Consider the following 21,324-nt stretch of genomic DNA (forward strand, 5'->3'; position numbering starts at 1 on the left):
GTATCCAACGCCCTAACTCTGATGCCTGCTAAGGGGGTGAAGTCACCAAGGAGATCACCAACCTCCATTCTCCTAAGTAAGCAGTTCCAACAATTAAAAAAGAAAAAAACACCCAAATTAAAATCTGATTTATTAGGGGGCAGTGCCAATATTACTTTACATATGACTATGTAGACTTTACATTCAATTTCCAGAAGCACTATGAAAATCAGTTATTTTCTTGAAATATATAACAGCATGTTTCTACTTTCTCCTTATTTTACTTTCAATGAAATATGAAAAACAATAAATTTTTAAAAACACAGTAATGCCTTTGAACTCACGTATAAACTTAATGCTGAAAATTAATAAGGACGAAACATAATGATGAGGAATAGTGATTTACACTAAAAAGTTCCCTGTATAACAGAGCTGGTGTTGATATCCAATTACTTCTGGTTACATATAAATATTGTACTCCTAGCAACAGACTGAGAGACTCTATTATATTGGGGTTATTGTGCGTTCTTGGGCCACTTGCATAGAAGCACTGCTGGTGAGAAGTAAATCTCCCTCTCCTGGCAGTTCGTCTTCAGAAAAGAGGCTACATTACCAAATAGAATTAAATCCCAGCAACTTTCATTTGGAACTTTTGGATATTGGTAAAATATAGGATGCTATCCTGAAATCTGATGTCCCACCAGAGAACTCTTGAAAACCTGCTGAGTTCAAGGGTCTGCACAACAGGAATGCCACAGTGTCTGTTTAGAGCAGTGTGTGTATATAAGGAGTTCTGCTGTTAAGCAGGATGGAGGACCCCACTCTCAACCGAGTAAAGGACATGAGAACACAACTGAGACAGGAACCATTAGTAACTTGAGCACTAACAACACACTCAATATCATTATCACCTCACCATTTAAAGATGAGCGCTTCTTGACTCATCAAGGAAAAAATTATTTGAGTCAGAGAAGACTCTGCTTAGTTTGGTTTTTCATTTTTTAAGCTTGTAATAGATTGTAGACAGATGGATCAACATATCCAATAGGCTACCTGTTAACAAGTTAGTATAGCTTAATATAAGTATAGCTTAATATACACCTTCATTCTTTTGTTTTGTGCATATTCTCCCTCTTTTGCTTTCTTATGCAGTATGCTAATTCTATTTGATGACATATGGCTACAGAAAAAGAATTATATTACATCTTGGATTACTAAATTGAATTAATGTTGACATAAGTAGTTTTATTTGGATGGGATTTTTCAATTAATCTCATTTGTAAATACTTATAAGAAATACAATATCCTTTACCATGTCAATTACGAAGTTAGCGGAGAAATCCATTCCACACATGAAATCATTCAGAAGACAAACCCTGCAACCTGCTACGGTACAGGAGGTTTTCAGTATCTTCACCTCACGGTGCTTATTAATCATGTACTGACAAGTTTCCAAAGAGCTTGAATTTAAAAAAAATAAAGAATAAGCCCTTGTATACAGACATGTTGAGGGATTCAGATAAGTACAAAAGGTCTCTGTGAAAAAGTTTTCCTTTACATTTTAAAAAGCATGTCATTTTATCTTTATAAAAGAACTGCACTGATATTAATCCAGCTTTTAGAAAATACAGCAACATTCAGGACTAATAGTAATGTGAAAGTAGAGACGGAACATTCAGAATACCTTCACCCCTAACAACACTTGAGAACAGAAGAGAAGTTCAAATGCAAACTTTCAGATTTCCAACACTGAGAAACTACGGACTTCACCTCCCCTTTCAAGGAGTTGCTTTGGGGGTGGGGGAAGCCAAAACCTCTTTTATAGAACAAATTTTACTAATATAACTCGTTCTTCTCCTACCTCTTCTTATAAGATATACCCTCTTTTTTTTTTTTTTTAAGAGTTTAAAGTACTATTGCATTGACACTCTTGGTACAAAGAAAAATTGTTCTATTTAGTCATATTCTTTTAAAAGTTATTTGTTTAAAAGGGCTTCACTGTATTGGTCTTGTAGCCTTTCCTACAACAGAACAAAAGCAGTTCTATGAAAGAAGTCTAAACTTGGACAAACCGTAAAAAAAAGCAAAGTTCCTCTCTGTTTTTATCAAATTTGATTGCTGCAGCTGTTCCCAGTTTCTGTATTTTAAAAATAGCCTTATTCAGTGCCTTGTTGGCTAAAGGCCAGAGTGCCATTAGAACATGCTGTACGGAAAACCTCTATTCAGTTACAGATACAGAAATATATTTAAGATCACTGGGGGTCATCTGCAGCAAACACTTGTAAAGGAAAATAGAATTTTAATGTGTTTGGACTGATCTCCACTTTTACCAGATAGTTTAATGCTCCTGTGCAGAAACTTCCCATTAATATTTTTTTCTTAGTCAGGTAAAAATGCAGAATGAGTATCCATTTCATTGGAAAAATATTATTAGGAAGGTCTGTTTCTCAAATAGCAGTTGTACAGCTGAAAGGCACATTTCAAGGAATACCTACTAGTGGTTTCTGTTTGACACGTTCCCAAGTATGCACCCATCCGGTGGAATGGCAGGTATTACTGAGCGAATGCTACAAATGGAATCACAACTTCTGTCTGATGGAGGCCACCCAACAAAGGTCGCCAGGTGTGAAATAAAACAATGCGCCCAAGGAAAATGAGTCTAGGAACTCATTTTGGAACTCATTTGGACTAAATTCATAACTTTGGGCTCAAAGTGTGTGGGGATAGGGTCAAAGAATTGAATTATTCAGTAGATTCTCAGAGCTGTACTCTCAATCTATTCAGTTCTTTCTTTTTTCTACAATAAAGGATTGAAACCAGCATTTGGGACTAAACAGACTCATAAAGGAATGTTAATTTACGTTGCAAGTAAAAAGATCCTGTTCTGCATGGATCACCAATAAAAAGGAATTTTTAAAGCCAGGGAATAAGAGTAGTAAGAAACAACCAGAAAGCTGGTGTTTAGGGAGAACCTAGGTAAGAAGAGGAGATTTCAGCAGGGAAATGTGCATTGTTGTGAAGAAGTGAAGCACCTGTGATTTTACCTTTCTTGAAAGCTACCATGTTAGCCTTCCGTGGGTTTGAAGAGGCTGGCAGAAGACATGAATCTCTGGAGTCAGAGATCCAAGACTTTATTACAGCATTTATGTCAGTCCTCTGAACGCCAGTTTCCGTACGGGGGAAAGAGCATTTCCACCATGGAATCGAAGGAGGATAGAGAAGCTAAGTCAGCACTCTGCAGGCTTTTTGGGACAAGATTGGGCTCAGCGTGAACCTAGAAGCAGAAATAAGACCCAGACTGGTCTTATTTCCACAAGGAATGGGGATGAGGAGATGATGCCCAGGTGTTCCAGGTGCAAGGCACAGTAGAACCAAAAGTTCACTGGGATTGAATTGGGAAGTAGAACAAAGCTGTATCATCACCAGGCTGGTGGCAGCCCACTGTAATGAAGCTCTTTATTAGGCTATTAAACATACAATTATTTTACTATGTTATTCTTTATGATTTCTGGAATAAAAATGCAGGTGATGACAAAATATACAATATCTTATATCTGTGGATTGCAATATTACAAAATAAGATATTTGTTATTTATCATGTGCTCATTATAATCTCAGGAATCTCAGGAATAACAAAAACAAAAATGTCACAACAAATCAAAATAAAAAATCAAAGAAAAATATTAAAATCATATGGATCAGTTGCTAGCTAGGTGCTGAATATATAATGGTGAGCCAGACATAAACACAGACCCTTAACACAATCATCAGGAAGGAGAAGTTCACATTTCACTGTACGTTCAGAACTGGGCATAAATCTGGAGCTCCTGGAGGGCAACTTGCCACTGCATGGGAGGAGCCATTCTGGTTAGTAAATTGTTTGAGCACTTTGATTCAGCCATTCCCAAACCTTGTCATGGATTTTTCAGTTACATAAGCAAATATATCCACTTTATATCTTTTAAAATCATTTTAAATTTAAACATTTAAAATAAAAATGGTCTAGTCTTGTTTAGCCAGTTTAGCAAGTGGTTTTCTCTCACTTGCAACTGAATGACACCTGAGTGATGTGACTTCTGGTTCTTACCACTCGAAGTTTCACTGTCCTCAAGATACTTTGGTGGTGTCATTCTCCTTCACTGACACGTTTAATTGATTTGTATTCCTTAAAGAGCAAGATCCATAATCTTGACTTAATTCCTCTATGCAAATTTTCATACCTTGTCCGAACTATTTTGTGTTCCCTAAATAGGACCGATTGCCACTACTCTGCTCCCCAACAATATGGAAAACTTTTCCCTCCTCTCCTACTTAAATTCTGTTAGTCTTTTAAGGCTCAGTTTAACAACACCTCTCCTGTAATGCTTTCTCTTATGTCACCAACCCACTGCTAAATGTTATAAAAACACAATATCTTTATGACCCTTTTGGCGCTCAACCTACACTGCGACGGAGCAATCACAGAATTAAAGATTCACAGAGTGTGGCCCCTGGAGTGCAAGACCTAGCAGTTAAAAATGACAAATATCACTTTTCACTTTGACCATCTCATTGTCTAATGGACTATATGAGAGCGCCTTACCATTCAGCATGATCATTATCAACATTTTAGTCCAATGCTGATTGCCCCCCCCGACACTACTCACAAAAGTAGCGCCCATATTTACGTAGCTATTATGAATTTCTGATTATCTCCTTTTGTTTCATCTTGATTAGAGATTTGGGCAAGAATTTTTATTTTCCTGGCTTACATTTGATCTCCATGTTTATTTTGTTATACATATTGTTTTAAAGTACTACCTAACATTCACTTGTTCCTTTATCCATTTATTTCATACAACAAAGTTACATTGAACACCAAATAGTTACTCAGTAGATCAATATATGCCAGGTAGTGTGGAAGGTGACTGAGATGGATGTGAATGAAGTTACAGTTCCTAATCTCAAAGAGATTAGTATCCTTAAGAGAACTGACGTGTAAAAAAATAGGTACTATAGTCTAATCAGTGCTACAATAGCCAGATGTTTAAAGTATACATTGACAAAAATGGAGAGTGTTTAATTCTATGGATGGCAGTTGGGGGTGGGGAGAGTTGGGATGGGAGGAATTTAGGGAAAGTCTTTCTGGAACTGATGATATTGACAGTAAATTTTAGTTTTCTGATGCTGGGTTAATTGCAGCTTTTCCAGGATGAGAAAAGGGTATGAAAATACAATGACATAAGATCACATGGTATGTTCAGTGAATTATAAAAATCTTCATTTTCCTGGAGTATAAATAGCAAGGGGAAGAGTTGTGAGAAATGAGGTAATGAGGACTCAGTCCTGAGGGCCTTATAAACCTGGCTTGGAAGCTTGGATTTTCCCCGTAGTTGACTGGGAGCCAGTTAAGATTTCTAAGCTAAGTAGAGAAGTGATTAGATTGCAATTTATAAAGAACATTGAGGGAGTCGTCTGGAAGATGGATTGTGAGGAAATGAGGTAAGAAGCAGGGTGATCAATTAGGATCGCACTGAAATAATCCTGGTGAGGGATGACAAGGAGTTAAAGTAAGGCTGCGACCATGTGCATGGAAGGGAAAGTTGTTTAGGAGGCAGAACCAACAGTACCATGAACTGGGAGCTGGGGCGTTTTAGAAGGCACAACCATGCCCAGGTGCAGGCTTGTGAGGCAAGTTGATGGTAATACAACCAAGCAACATATGGAAAGCTGGGGGAAAGCCAGTGAGGAGGTAGAGAACATGGTGAGTTTGGTCTAGGATATGCTGATATTGTGGGCTCTGAGGCATTCACCCGAGCTCTCTGAAACTCCACAGAGAGGACTGTAGATCCGTAGATACGAACTGTCATATCTGTAGATATGGACGTTATTTCTAAATGAACTTAAAATCTTTAAGGGTGGGAATCATATATTGTGCTGCTTTGGAGTTTGTTGTTGTTTTGTCTTTTTTAGATTCCCAAATGTACAAACTGGCACAGAGAAGACAATCAATAAATATATGTTGAATTAGTAATAATGTACTGTATTAAGTACACTTGCAACTTTCCTGCTAGTCTTCTATAAGTGTCTCCAAAAGAAAGATAGACTCACCTTTGAATTTGTTTTACAATGAGTGCTAGCTGGGGGAAAAAATGGCTCACGATTTCAGAGAAAATTTCTTAAAGTGACAAATGCATTCCTTTTGATTAAAGGTAAACATTGATAGATTATCTTTTATGTAGTAGTTATTTCTTATATGTATCTGGCTCTGTTTAGTTTCCCACATTTTTTCATGATTTAATATACTCAGAGTACTTAAGAACTATGCTTAAAGCATTGTTAGGTGGATTTTTTTTTTTAACTTGCCACCAAAAGGATTCCTTACTGATAAAACTTTACAGATGCGGAAAAAAAGTCAGAGAAGATAAATTATTTGCTCACAGTTATACAGCAAGTGTCTAGGGTTCTTCTCAAGATATCATAATTCCTCCCCACATCTCAAAGAAATTGATGGAAAGAATCTTTGGATAATTGTCATTAATTAATAATATCTTATCAAGGTAATTTTCAAAGGCAAAAGCTGTTGTTATCTTGCCATTCTGTTGGTTGGAAACTCCTTTGTCATTGCTAATTCTTCTCAATCCTCATCATGATTGAAGAATATTGATAACTTCATTATTTTTACTGACCGCTCTACAGATTTTATCAATTTGCCATATTCTTCGGATATCTTTTAAATAGCATAAATAAGTTAGGAGTGAGTCTGTAACAATATAATAAAGTGCTACATAACTGTCTACTAAATGTTTTGTTTTCAAATATTCCCCCAAATGATTACAATTTGATAACATTTTTAAAATTAAAAATTCTTTCTTTAAATCAGAAATATCCAGGTACTTATTTGTCATTGTAAAATGCTAATCACGTCACATTGTTAGTTGTCAGGAGTATATGATGAATTTTGAATTCTATTAAATGATTTCTTTTTTCCAGATAAGTCACCATGCAAGAGGCACTTACTTATTACACATGTTTTTCAGCATATGTTGCAAGTTTATTTTAATGCTGAAGAGGCACATTATGATCGAAGCAGAATTCTGCCCAATTTAAACTGTTCCAAGCTATTTTCATACATTCACTCATGTAATACTGTAAGATTTACATTAAAATGAATGCTCCTCTACAATTAAGTGATTTAGTCAACGTTAAAAAAAAAGGTGCAAATGTGTGCAACGTGAAAAAAATCAACAGATGTGCGAATAATCTCTGCTTGGGGGGAATTATCAAAAAGAACAGTATACAAAAAAAAAAAAAAAAAGTCAAATTTTTATCCTTTCTATACTCTAAAGTTTTTTTGCACTCACGTTAAAGGACATACACAAAAACAATCACAGGATTTTCCCTTATGATGATAACTGGATTAGTCAACAATAAATTGAAATGAGAAGCAAATAATAAACTACAAAATCAACAATAGCACTTAGAGATGGATATATATTTTTATTTTGCCTCATTCTTATACTCCTCTATTCCAATAATGAATAAATTTCAAAAGCAGCAATGATTCACCCATGTTCAGAGAAGGTTCTTACGTATAAACCAGAATATTTAGCATTAAAGCATTTAAATAGGAGTTAGCCAGCTAGGATACAATAACAAAAAGAGAAGCTTCTGATCCTAGAGGTCACTAAACCTGTAGTTCAGTGTATGCAGTTGTCCAGGTTGTATACTATATAAATCTAGGCTCACCATTCACATCCTAGTCAAGTGAATGGCTCCTCCTTAAATTTTTACAGACTGTATCCTGTATAATCATATACACTGGGGCCCTGGAAAATATCATGAAGCTGTAGGAAATGTGAAGAAGTTTATTCAGATGGGATAAATGAGATCAAAGTGCTTCATAAAGTTTCATTTCTGTTTTCATGAGGTATATTGTGGCAACCATTGGAAGAATGTCCAGTCTTCATCTATTTTAGTAGGAGTGGGGAAAAGAAAGACTTGATGTCAATTCACAATCTGAAATATTTAGACAATCTGAAGCTTCTTGTCAAATAGCATCCATAAAATGTATTTACTTAACTGTCATCCCTTTCTCTCCTCCTCCAGGGACTTGTAGGATATTTATCCCTCCATCATTTTAACTGAGCTTCCCAGTGCCATCTATTGGAGAAAATACGCAACAGGAAATGGTACTCACAGATGAGCATATTCTCTCTTTTTTTTTTTATAATTTTATTTATTTATTTATTTTTTCCCCCAAAGCCTCAGTAGATAGTTGTATGTCATAGTTGCACATCCTTCTAGTTGCTGTATGTGGGACGCAGCCTCAGCATGGCCGGAGAAGCGGTGCGTCGGTGCAGGCCCAGGATCCGAACCCGGGCCACCAGCAGCCGGGCGTGCGCACTTAACCGCTAAGCCCCGGGGCCGGCCCGAGCATATTCTTAAATAGAAGGAAAATAAGTTGATGTAATTGTACTTAAAAATATTGTCCATTAATGTTTCTTCAACTAATTAACATTTATAGAAATCACTGACATACATTATATTAAATCACGTACTTTAAAATGAGGACATTGCTTGTGTTCACAAATTTCAACATGCTCTGCTACAGTAGATGAAATTCTAACACATGGAAACTCATATACTGAGGCCTAATATATGCATCCATGTTCAAATCTGACGTGACCCAAAGCTTCAATGGCTCAGATTTATTGCAGCACTTCCACAGAGTTCTACAAGTAGCCTTGGTGAACTGAACCTTCTAAGTGGGTCTATATATGTGTCCACCTAGATAAATATGAGCAAGGAAATGATTAGCCTGAGGTCTCTGGCTAAGGCACCGACCATACTTCACTTCATTACATGAGACCTCCTCTCCCCACACATTTTAAATTGAGAAATATAAAACTGCTGAGAAAATATGGGGTTTATGATTTGGTGAGGAGTTAATATGACCTAAATTGTCTCATAAAAATCTTCATTGGCTCTTTGCCCACGAGAACTAAAGGGTTCAAGCTTTTCGTCAACTGGCTAAAAGGAAGTTTAGAGTATTTTTGGAACATCATGAAACAGCCAAGACCCCTGTTTTAATAGCAGGGCGGCGATTATTTTCCACACAAAAAAGGATAATAAAAGCAGAGTCATGGGTATGGAATAGGAGCATATGCTCAGGTGGATCAATGAAAGGAGAAAAAGAAATGGATTACTTTGAATTGTTTCTGTCCTTTATCTCTGGTAGTTATTTTCATGCAGTTCTTTGAAATTAGGGAATGTGCTTTTATTTGGAAAATCATTCAGCATTTGAAGCTTTCTGAGTGTGTATGTGTGTGTGTGTGTGTGTGTATCAGCCCACAATATTAGGTGTTCAACAAAAATATCATGGGTTTTATTTCCTGTCAATCAACTTAATTCTGCCTCCATGTTCCCATTACTCCACCCTATCAGTAAATTCCATCTCAGATATTTTAAAGACCAATTTCCTCTCTAAAGATTGTATAATAGCCTGGAAAATTTGAAAATAGCCTTTCATTCTTAGTGTGTCATATTGCCACTGTTATTCATGTTATATAAGCTTGCATTGTGATGCCGTGTACACATGGGACTGAGGAAACTTGTTGAGACTTGTTCTGGGGCTGCCTCCCAGCCCTTCCATCTGAGGACATCTTACCACCTTCTCAGGACTCTTCCAGGGAACCTCTTGTGGTTCCACACTGTTCTTGGGACTCACCACAGTAACCCTTTCCCCTGCCTGGCACCCAGCAGAACCTCTCCTTTCTCTTTCCTTACCCCTGAAAACTTCTCTCTCTCTGGGACATCTCATGTCATCTCTTCAGGGAGCAAAAGTCACAAATTGTTGGCTGGAGGGCTGAATCTGGTCGTAGAATTGTTTGACTCATGCCATAACATGTTCTAAATTTTTAAATTGTTGCTAACATTTTTGTGTGTGTGTGAGGAAGATTGGCCCTGGGCTAACATCCGTGCCCATCTTCCTCTACTTTACGTGGAATGCCGCCACAGCATGGCTTGACATGCGGTGCATCGGTGCGTGCCTAGGATCTGAACCCGCGAACCCCAGGCCGCCGAGGTGGAGTGCACGCACTTAACCCCTATACCACTGGGCCGGCCCCAACTAACTCTTTTTTTAATATGTCAAATTTTTTTTTAAACTACTTTATTGAAGTATGACTGACATACAAAAAGCTCTATATATTTAATGTATACAATTCGATGAATTTGGAGATAAGTATATACCCATGGAATCATCACCACAATCCATGCCATAAACACATCCATCAGTTACAAAGGTTTCTTCCCTTCTTTTTATTTTGTGATAAGAACACTTAATATAAGATCTACTCTATCAGCAAATTTTCTAAGTATACAATGCAGTGTTGTTAACTATAGGCTCTATGCTGTACACTAGATTTCTAGGAGTTTTTCTTCTTGCACAATAGAAACTTTGTACCCTTTGACCAACACTTCCCTCTTTTCCCCTCCACCCAGCCCCTGGTAACCACCATTCTACTCTCCGCTTCTATGAGTTTGACTACTTTAGATTTCTCATATAAGTAGGATCATGTAGTATTTGTTCTTCTGTGTCTGGCTTATTTCCCTTAGCATAATGTCCTACAAGTTCATCCATGTCATAAATGTCAGGATTGCCTTCCTTTTTAAGGCTGAATAACATTCCATTGTATGTACATGCTACATTTTTTTAATCCATTCATCCATCAATGAACGTTTAGATTGCTGCTGTGAATAACACTGCAACGAACATGGGAATACAGTATCGCTTCAAGATTCTGATTTTAATTCCTTTGGTTATATACCCAAATGTGGGATTGATGAATCATGTAGTAGTTCTATTAATTTTTTGAGGAATCACCATACTGTTTCCCATAGTGGCTACACCAATTTACGCTCCCACCAACAGTGTACGAGAGTTCTCTTTTCTCCACATCCTCACCAACACTTATCTTTTTTTATTTTATAATAGCCATCCTAACACATGTGAGGTGATATCTCATTGTGGTTTTGATTTGCATTTCCCTGATGATTAGTGATGTTGAGCACCTTTTCATATACCTGTGGGTATATGAAGGTATATCGTCTTTGGAGAAATGTCTATTTTGGTTTGTTTGTTTTAGCTAATGAGTTGTAGGGGTTCCTTACATATTTTGGGTGTTTACACTTTATCAGATATATAGCTTGCAACTATTTTCTCCCATTTCTGGTTAACATTTTAAAAAATAAGTAGATTCCAAGTAAACATGTAATTCTGAGACTCTTGAAAGATTGAAGAATCTGGCAACATTGGGCCCACTTGCCCTCCTTGCAAATCTCCTCGTCTTTAGACAGGGCATGCCCTTTCCAATTTAACCAAGGCCCTGCCCAGAGTGCTTCACTTTTAGCCCCACCAGCCGTTTGTGCTTTTGCCTTCTGAGCACAGAATACTAACTACAAAAGTCCCAAGGCCAGAACGCAGAAGAGCCTTACTACATCCATAAAACTGGAAATGGCATAATACAGGCAGACAAGCCAAATAACAGTAGAATACATGTATAAATATTATACTAGAGATAGAGATGCAGACAAATGGATGTGAGGAAGAAACACCATAGACTTTGAATAAGATCATTTCTGATATACGATACTAACCAGGTGATAATTTAATAACGCTATTCAAAAGAAAAACTTGTGGGCCAGCCCCGTGGCTTAGCGGTTAAGTGCTCGTGCTCCGCTGCTGGCGGCCCGGGTTCGGATCCCGGGCGCGCACCGACGTACTGCTTCTCCGGCCATGCTGAGGCCGCGTCCCACATACAGCAACTAGAAGGATGTGCAACTACGACATACAACTATCTACTGGTGCTTTGGGGGAAAAGAAATAAGTAAATAAAATTATTAAAAAAAACTTGTGTACTAACTACATGCTGTCAATTCCTTAAATAGCTGGCATTTTTAAGATGAATTAGAAGGACATGGTATGTGACTCCATAGAGATTCCAGTTTAATAAAGAGAGGAGGTAGTGGATGGAATCCACATAAGCAAACATTTCATTAAAACACCAATTGAAAAAAGTGATGGGGGTTAAGAGAGGGCTAAGTTCAAGTTGCTCGGTTGTTTGTAGGAAGGGAAATTAACCATCCTGAAGGGAAGATTTTCCAGAGGAAGTCACATGTCAGCAACAACCTGAGAATGTGAGACTCAGCCAGGTGAACAGGTAGGCGATGGTAGTTTCAGGCTGAGCAACAGCATGTGCAAAGGAACAGCGAAAGGTGAGATAAATCCTGATGCTTAAAATGACCTAGAAATTCTTCAATATGGCCGCAGCATGGAATTTCAGGGGGTATGAGGGAAAAGGAACGTTAGGCTCAAAAAGTAAGCAAGTTCATGACACATGGTTTTACAAACCATGTCAAAGAGTTTGGACTTATGTGAAGGGCTGTTGGCCCCCGATTGAGATATTTTATACAATGAACAACATAATCAGATTTTTGGCATGGAGAAATCACATGACCCTTCTAAAATCCACTTTCTTTAATCTGCAAAGTGGAAATAATGTCATACATTCCGCTTGCCTCATTAGATTGTAAAGATCACATGATATATGCTAAAGTTCGGCAAACTCTAAGATACAGGTAAACCTACTGGATAACATTCATTTAATGTTTCAACTATTTTTGTAGGAGGTGAGTGAGCAGGATCTCTGATAGGTAAATAAATTTTATTATATAAGACAATAGTAGTAAAGTACAATTTATATCAGTTACTAGCAAATATTCAATTAAGAAAAAGATCTGATACAGAAAACATAAGTATTAGGGTAAAAAAATATGAGATGGAGACTATAGGTGTTGAAAATAACTTTTAATTAACCTTTTATACTGTTTCTCTTATTGGGTATTGAAGACATCTGTCGTGCTTTCTTCCTGCCCAACACTTTTTAATTTTTTTTTTTTTTCGTGAGATCAGCCCTGTGCTAACATCCGCCAATCCTCCTCTTTTTTCGCTGAGGAAGACGGCCCTGGGCTAACGTCTGTGCCCATCTTCCTCCACTTTACATGGGACGCCGCCACAGCATGGCTTGCCAAGCAGTGTGTCTGTGCGCGCCCGGGTTCCGAACCGGCGAACCCTGGGCCGCCGCAGCGGAGCGCGCGCACTTAACCGCTTGCGCCACCGCTGCCCAACACTTTTTAAGCAACCTCCTTATGTTTCAGGAATATAAATTCTGACCTCAAAGAAACTCACTGCCCCTGCCTTCTTTGGGGTCAGCATGTGATCCATCAACATGTGACCCATCAGCGTGTGACCCATCAGCATATGATCCACCAATGTGTGACCTATCAGTGTGTGACCTGCCAACATGTGATCCACCAGAGTGTGATCCACCAGCATGTGACCTAGGCTTCACCAATTAGTTGCACCAACGTGAGACTTTAGTTTGGAATGCAGTGGCTTGAACAAGGAGGTGCCAAGCAGAAATGATTCTGGCCAGGGTGGCATGGAGACATTCTGTTCTCTGAGGGAGTCATGTTAGAGGTCCTAGGGCTAGCATCCTGTGTCCTGCATCTCTACGGTAAGGTCTTGCACTTGTACACAGAAGCAGTGACAGTAATGTTCCCTCTGGAAAAGTTAGGCCATGTACTTGGACTGTGGTTCCTGGCTGGGTCGCTTTTAAGCCTGATTCTCTGTCCTTGGGAGAGACTCTGTGGCTACCAATATCTTTAAATAAATGCCTCTTTTCTTATACAAGTCAGACTGGATCTTGTTTGTAACTAAAAATCCTGACTGATAACCTATGTCAAAGTAAAACTATAATTTTTATCCTGAGGTGGCAACCTTTTTAGTTCCACTCTTTAATAGTACTTGGGAAGTAAGGCATGAAAAAGTGAGGGTGAGAGTAAATGAGGAACAAAAGAAGAGAAAGAAATGGAGCCCAATACCATATCCTCAAAGAAATGTAAAAGATATATTTTTAAATAAACAACCTCAAAACTTAAATGTGACTTTTCAACACAATTTCTTGTGTGATACTTGAATACTTCTACAGAACTCTGTTGGTAAAGCTCTACTCTGATCTTCTCAGTAAAGTTTTATAGAGATTAATCATGCAAGGTTTATAATATGAATTCTGGGTCCAGATTATTGCTCCTTAAGTTATTAATTGTGTGACCTTGAAAGAATATTTAATCTTTGCAAGCATCCCTTGTCTGTAAAATGACATAAAAATACCTAGTGACAGAATATATACCACACAATTAGCACCATGCTTGGCACAAGACAATCACTGTATAGTTGCTATGAATATCATAAACAATAGAAACATTTCATTGAACTAGAAGAGTATTCCAAGGATGGAACAGGGATAGTGAGCACTAGCACTCTGGAATCTTGAACTGCAGTGGGAGTGCAGTATTAGAAGGCCTTAAAAACACTAAGAGAACAAAGACTAGTCTAGGATAAAGAAATATATTCTATTTAATCCTCCTGTTTGAAGTAGGAGGCAGCAAGGACTAATGTGGTTCAAGTTCTACTTCAAAAGGCTTCCACCCATTTTATTGGATGCCAGGGATTGCCAGGCAGCCCTGATTTTTCTCTCTTTAGAGGTATTCTCCTTCCTTCTTTCTTCTAAGTTATGGATTGATGTTTCTTTGTGCCTGTGTGCACACATATGCTAGTATCTCTGTATTGAACAAAAGAATTCTAAATGAAAATAACTGTATTAATTTTAGAATAGTTAAGGAAACTGGCTTTTATTGGTTCTTTCTTCATTTTTCTGCATTTTAGCTTTCTGTCTAATTTTAGAATACAGGAGTACTAAGTAGCCTCTTCAGCTAGCTTGATTGTCTAACTATTCACTGAAGACACTGCTAGTGTTCGTTCAGTCCTATCCCAGTGCTCCTAGAGTAGTGAGAAATAAACAAAAGGACATTCACAGACTCCTGGATATGGCTAGTTTTTATTTTTTCATTTATCCTTTTTGCCTCTTCATTTTTCCTTCTGGATTCTCCTCTTCTTTCCACTTTATCCCTTAATTATCTGGCTTCTTGGTAGCCTATATATTCTACACAGTGAATTACTAAATTACAGGAGTGATATTGATATAATAGCATACACTGTTTCTCTTTTATCTGTGGGGGGCATATGTAAGTCTCAAACAGAATACAATTGTGGCTATATGCAGAGTGGGAAATAAGCAGGACGTGAGTATAAACCTGGAAAACTATTACTACTGATGAAAAAAAAAAAACCTTTCAAAACCATCACCACTCATCAATTTTTAAAATGTAGCTCATGTTTAAACATTTATTTGTTTCAAATGAATAATGAAAGGCAGTGCTATCTCCCCCAAACCAAAATTAAGTAGCGTTGAAATTCCTTTTTATAGAGAAATATATTTCAAAATTAAGTATTTGGAAAGATACAGACACTGCTTACAACTATAAAAACAAGATCAAAACATTTTGATGCCCTTTCCCCACTTCAGTAGGACAGCAACTACACAAGGCTATTCTCTAGAGTAATGATCTTGCCTCCCTCCAAAGGTTTTTTCATCCCGTATTCAGGAGGTCATATCCAGTCTTCAGCTGCACAGAGCTCCACTCCTATTAATTTAAAATGGGGGCCTCAGAGGTTCACATACAGGAAAATCTGCTCCTTAAGAGGTAGCTCTATCAAAAGCCCATTTGAAGAAAAAAAGAAGAATTTAGCTCTGAGAAAAATAGTCTATTTATATAATCTATCTTCTTCACTAATAAGAAATCAAGAAAGACTTAAAACAGAAGTTTATAAAATATCTTTGGCTTAAACAGAGTTCAGTTTACTTCCACATTTTAGTAACATTAATTTGGCTTTTTTTTTTTTGGATCTGGTATTGTTATTTTTTATCATCATCATGATCACCATTTTGTTATGCTATCTGGCAGATAAAAAGGTTATTCACCCCATGGCTGTCTCGTTTTTTAAAAAATGTTGAGCATTCATTGAAAAGAATGAAAGAAATCTGGTTGAAGATGCAGGTGCACTAATAAATGGGTGGTCTTTGGATTACAGTATTTATGTGTACTGTGGCAAAGCTGAACAGAAACCTAAATGTTATACATACAAAGTGGTACAACAAGAACATCTGTGTTGGGGGGATTGAACTGGCATGGCTAACACCTCCAGTGCCAGGTGCAAAGGAAATTTCAATACAGCTTGAGTAATCTTGACTGCTAGCATCTGCCTGCATCAGATTATCTCCTATGTTCCTAGTCCACCACTATCCATTAGAGTATTTATATGATACATCTGGTGGTGCAATGGCCAAGCAAGAAGCAGTGATGCCTCCATTACTGGGGGCAAATGCCTGACTCTTTAACTCAACACAAAAGCAAACAGGAATTCTTTTCAGGCTCATGGGCAGCCAGCCAATTTTAGGAGACTGATTAGCACGTAGCACTAGAGAAAGATGGCTGCTTTGTCCTTTCAGTTTAGATACATATCCATGTGCACAATCTGGAAAAATTAACTCCTCGGTTTAAAATTCTGTCTCTAAATACTATTGCCAGAAAAATAACAGTTTTAATGTGTTGTGAGAATCATAACAGAATTTTAATGTGACTTGGCTCGACCCAAAGTCTCCATGTACATCTGATTTTCAGAATTAATCAGTGTGATAGAGTGAAGATGGCAGAGGTCATCCACCCAGTAGTCTCCACGATATGTAGCTTCACATAACCAACAATGCCTTCTACATCAAGTTTACGTCCCTCTCTTCAAATCCTCAAATCTCCCTTACCCTCAAGAAATGACCGTGCCACCTACTGCAGAGAAACTAGAGGTCACCAGGCAGGCACTGCTTCAACTTTCCACCATCTTAGAGCCTACAAGAACCAGCACCCACCCTCTCCCCTTCACTTCCTGTTACAACAGATTTGTGGGCTCTTTATCTTTACAAAGCAAGCCTATCTCCTCCTGCTTTATAGCCTCACCTTTTCTTGATTTTTCATTCACTTTCTCTCTCCATTGGATCCCTGCCATTGGAATTTTAACCCGCTCAGGATTCTCTCCTTAAAAGAAAACCTCTACAGATGCTCTGTTCCCCTACGACGATCACTTTCACGATTGCTCTCCTCTTTCTCAATCAAAAATCTTTACAAGTTTCTTTACTTTGTTCACCTCCTGCTCACCTCTTAAACCATGCAAATCTGGCTTCTTTCTTTAACACCTCATTAAAATTCATCATATTCATTTCATAAGTCATGTCCCTTCATGCTGCTCAAATCAAAGGACTTCATCATCCTAATAGAGCTTTCTGCAGCATTTGACATGTGTGATCACTACATCTTCATGCAGTCTTTTTCCTTAGCCTCTGCTTAGTGACACTCTCATGTTTTGTTTTGTTTCCCCTACTTCTCTGGTTGTTTATTCCTAGTCTCCTTTCTTGCCTTCCCCCTTCTTCTAACAATTAAAGGACGAAATTCTGCAAGGCTTTGTCTTGGATCCTCTTTTCACTGCATTCTTTCTTTAGAAATTCTCATTCACCAACATGGCTTCAGTTACCACCATTTTGCAGCTGACCTACACATTTTAATCTCCAGTCTTCTCAAATTCAGACCCTAACATCAAACTGTTCATTCAACATTTGAATTTGAATGATTCAAACCCAACACTTCTGAAGTTGACTCATTATTCCCATCCCCACAAAGTACCTATTTCTTTCTTTTTATTTTTTTTTTGTGAGGAAGATCAGCCCTGAGCTAACATCCATGCTAATCCTCCTCTTTTTGCTGAGGAAGACTGGCTCTGAGCTAACATCTATTGCCAATCCTTCTCCTTTTTTTTTTTTCTCCCCAAAGCCCCAGTAGATAGTTGTATGTCATAGGTGCACATCCTTCTATTTGCTGTATGTGGGACGCCGCCTCAGCATGGCCAGAGAAGCAGTGCGTCAGTGCGCGCCTGGGATCAGAACCCGGGCCACCAGTAGCAGAGCGCGTGCACTTAACCGCTAAGCCACGGGGCCGGCTCCCTATTTCTTTTCTAAACTTCTCGATCCTTCCAAATTTTACTACCACCCATCCAATTGATTAAGCCAGACAATTTGTCATCTTTGACACCTGTCTTTCTCTTTTCCCAAATCTATCAATTACCAAGACTTGCCAATTAACTTTTAGAAATTAAACAGGTCATACATGAATATGTACTTTATAAAAAATGGCAACAACGTCCTTTCAGCATCACTCTCAATTCATGTCCATCTTTTCTTTCTTTATCTAGAGATAAAATTAATTGTGAATTTGGTGTATATTCATCCTGATCTTTTGTCCATTTTTACATGTACTCACAGGCAGCAGTTCAATTTCAAATGCACAGATTAGTTTGTATGTTAGTTTTTACAAAAAAAATGGTAACATACTCTGTAATTTGGTTTATTCAGACAAAAACATATTCTGGAGAGCTATTTTTTAATATACAAATTTGTCTCATTTTAAATAATGCACAAAATATGACAGTATAAATACTCTACTGTTAGACTTTCTTCTATTTAAAGCTAGGCTTTTCCTTTTTTCTATTACAATGCTGCAGTGAGTATCTTTATACATGGCTCTTTTTTAAAATTTATTATTATTATTATTTTTGTGTGTGAGGAAGACTGGCCCTGAGCTAACATCCATGCCAATCTTCCTCCTTTTTTTCCTCTTTTTCTCCCCAAAGCCCCAGTAGATAGTTGTATGTCATAGTGGCACACCCTTCTAGTTGCTGTATGTGGGACATCACCTCAGCATGGCTGGACAAGCGGTGCATCAGTGTGTGCCCCGGCCGCCAGTAGCGGAGCACATGCACTTAACCGCTAAGCCACGGGGCCAGACCCCTATACATGGCTCTTTATACGAGTGTTTCTCAAGGTTGAGGAATATAGTTTTAAAAGATACTGCCAGATCATACTCCCAAGTAGTGTTGGGAGACCATTCTCTATGGATTTGTCACTTTTCTGTATGTCTGGCAAGTAAGGCTTTATCTGTCCTTGTTCTCCACTATCTTTTCAAGGATGTATAATACAGTCTTGGAAGATAGTGTGTCCCTCACCACCCTCCCACTTAGAGCAAAAGGAAGACATGCTTACTCTACAGTATAATAATGTTTCCCCTAAGCTCTGAGGTCTCCTATAGTACAACCCACTGCATGAGCAAATGTTATCTGTCCCTCTTTGTGTTGTCCTGTGGAAATTAGGGCTGGGGGAACTAGCACAAAAAGGCTGATATTCTGGCTCCTGCTATTGTTATAAGTAATAAACTATATGTCACCTCTAACTCAGTATTCTTTTTTTGGGTGTGTGTGTGAGGATGATCGGCCCTGTGCTAACATCTGTGCCCATTTTCCTTTATTTTTGTATATGGGATGCTGCCACAGCATGGCTTGTTGAGCAGCGCATAGGTCCACGCTTGGGATCCAAACCTGTGAACCCTCAGCCCCCCAAGTTGAGCGAGCAAACTTAACCACTACACCACCGGGCTGGCCCCACTAACCCAATATTCTTGTGTCTTCTGCCAGCATTCATGAAACTGTGGCGATGACCATACAGTTTATATTCCCATCATAGAGTACAGAGAATATAATCTTCCCCACATTTTATAGCCGATGATTGTTACTATCAATCAGAGCAACAAACTTTTCTTTTTGTTTCTAATAAAATAAGTGAAAAATGTTATCTCATTGTTTTAGTTTGCATTTCCCTAGTTATTAGTATAGTGAGGTTGTACATGTGTCTCTTTCTCCCTCTCTCTCTCTTTGTACTTTCCCAGGTACTCCTCACACTTTTTCACTGTTGTTCATCTCTGTTACCACCACCCTAGTCCAAAGTACCTGTACTAGCTTTCTAACTGATGGCCCATGTCTATTCAGCCTCTTTCAAATGCAGATCACGTCACTTTCCTGATTAAAAACACTTAGCCTTTCTAATTATTCTAAGGATAAAACTCCAAATTCTTGACCAGGCCTACATGACCCCATATTATCTTGTCCCCGCTCACCTTTCTAGCTCTATCTGTTGCCATTCTTGTCTTCATTTTCTACAGTAAACATAACTTTTCACTTTCTTGAATATGTCATATTCTTTCTAATTCTGGGGATGTCCATCCATTTTTGAATCAAATTCCATATGCTATCTCAAATTCATATTTTCAAAAAATGTATTATCATTTTATGTTTTGGAGATAAGAAATTAAAAAAACATGTATTTTGGTTGTACATGGCAACAGAAATGAAAAAAAAAGTATAGGACGAAAATATTTGGAAATGTTATATGGCGGTTATTTCTGGGTAGTGGGATAAACATATTTCTCATTTTAGTTATTTTAATTTCCTATATTTTTCCCTTTTCTGCAACAAACATAATTTACTCAGTTAGAAATTTTTCTTCTAAAAAAGTTGCTTTTTGTCTCTGTTCTGCTCTCTTCTATCACATAATTACAAGAAAACAAATAATGAAACTTCAAAAGTTGTGCCTGATTCTACCCGCAAGAAGGTAGCACAATTTTGAAAATACCAAGAGAAGATTAAGTGCATGAACTGCTTCTTTGTCCTCACTTAAAATAACTGTGAATTAGTAAGACTTAAGCAAATGCAGCACTGAGTTGAGAGGAAATGCCATTGACTGCTTCACGGGTTTTAGAGTCACACAGTACTGTCTTGGCTTCCATTTATGTCTCCCTCCCATTCACACTCCTTTGCTTCTCTTCCCACTCCATATTTAATAAGCACTATTTGTGTGTCAGAATGCTGCTAAGTTGAAAGAGTTCATGAAGAAATGGAAACATTTAATTTATAAGGACCTATCCTCATCACAATGGCAAACGATAAGACAAAAGCATGAAGACAATGAGTATAATTGGAGGCAGTGTTTGAGTGGAATCTCGAGAAAAACGTGAACATTTGCTTGGTGGTTGAGGGATGCAGTAAGATTTTTCATACAAGGAAAAGAAAAAGAATATGGCAAGTTAAGGCAAATATAAACAATCTCTTATAAATACATATAAATATATAATATACAAGTGTAAACAATCTTATATAAATATAAACAATCTCTTATAAATAAGAGATGAACCTGTAGTAGAGGTCTGCATGTGTGACAAGGCGATTAATGACAAACCTAGGAGAAAATTAAAGTTTTTGAGCCACATTTTTCTCAAGGGTAAAATAGGGATAATTTATTAAAAGCACCTCGTAAAGTGCAGGGCCACATAGGAAACATAAATATTAGTCATTCCCTTATATGCACATTCCCTTTCTCTCAAATTTCATCAAAGTCTATGCACACAGATAAGCCCAGAATAATAATAAGGATGTTAATAATAACAATAATAATAATCACTAATATTTTG

The 21,324-nt window shown here is 37.7% G+C and overlaps 1 protein-coding gene across 6 annotated transcripts in view; it reads right to left on the reverse strand.

Annotated features, from left to right (window-relative positions):
• Positions 1–21,324, reverse strand: part of DGKB (diacylglycerol kinase beta) — a 700,672-nt gene that overhangs the window by 37,070 nt on the left and 642,278 nt on the right. The window contains exon 23 of one of the 6 annotated variants that reach the window (XM_087426960.1): positions 8,358–8,401. The exons of the other annotated variants lie outside the window; for them this stretch is intronic. Coding sequence (XP_087283086.1) covers positions 8,373–8,401 — 29 coding nt within the window. The 3' untranslated portion in view covers positions 8,358–8,372. Of the gene's footprint in view, positions 1–8,357; positions 8,402–21,324 lie in introns of those variants that run through there. 6 annotated transcript variants of the gene reach the window in all.

This window comes from Ceratotherium simum, chromosome 1 (assembly GCF_057802395.1).
Source record: "Ceratotherium simum simum isolate JZ-2026a chromosome 1, ASM5780239v1, whole genome shotgun sequence".
NCBI classification, from domain to species: domain Eukaryota; kingdom Metazoa; phylum Chordata; class Mammalia; order Perissodactyla; family Rhinocerotidae; genus Ceratotherium; species Ceratotherium simum.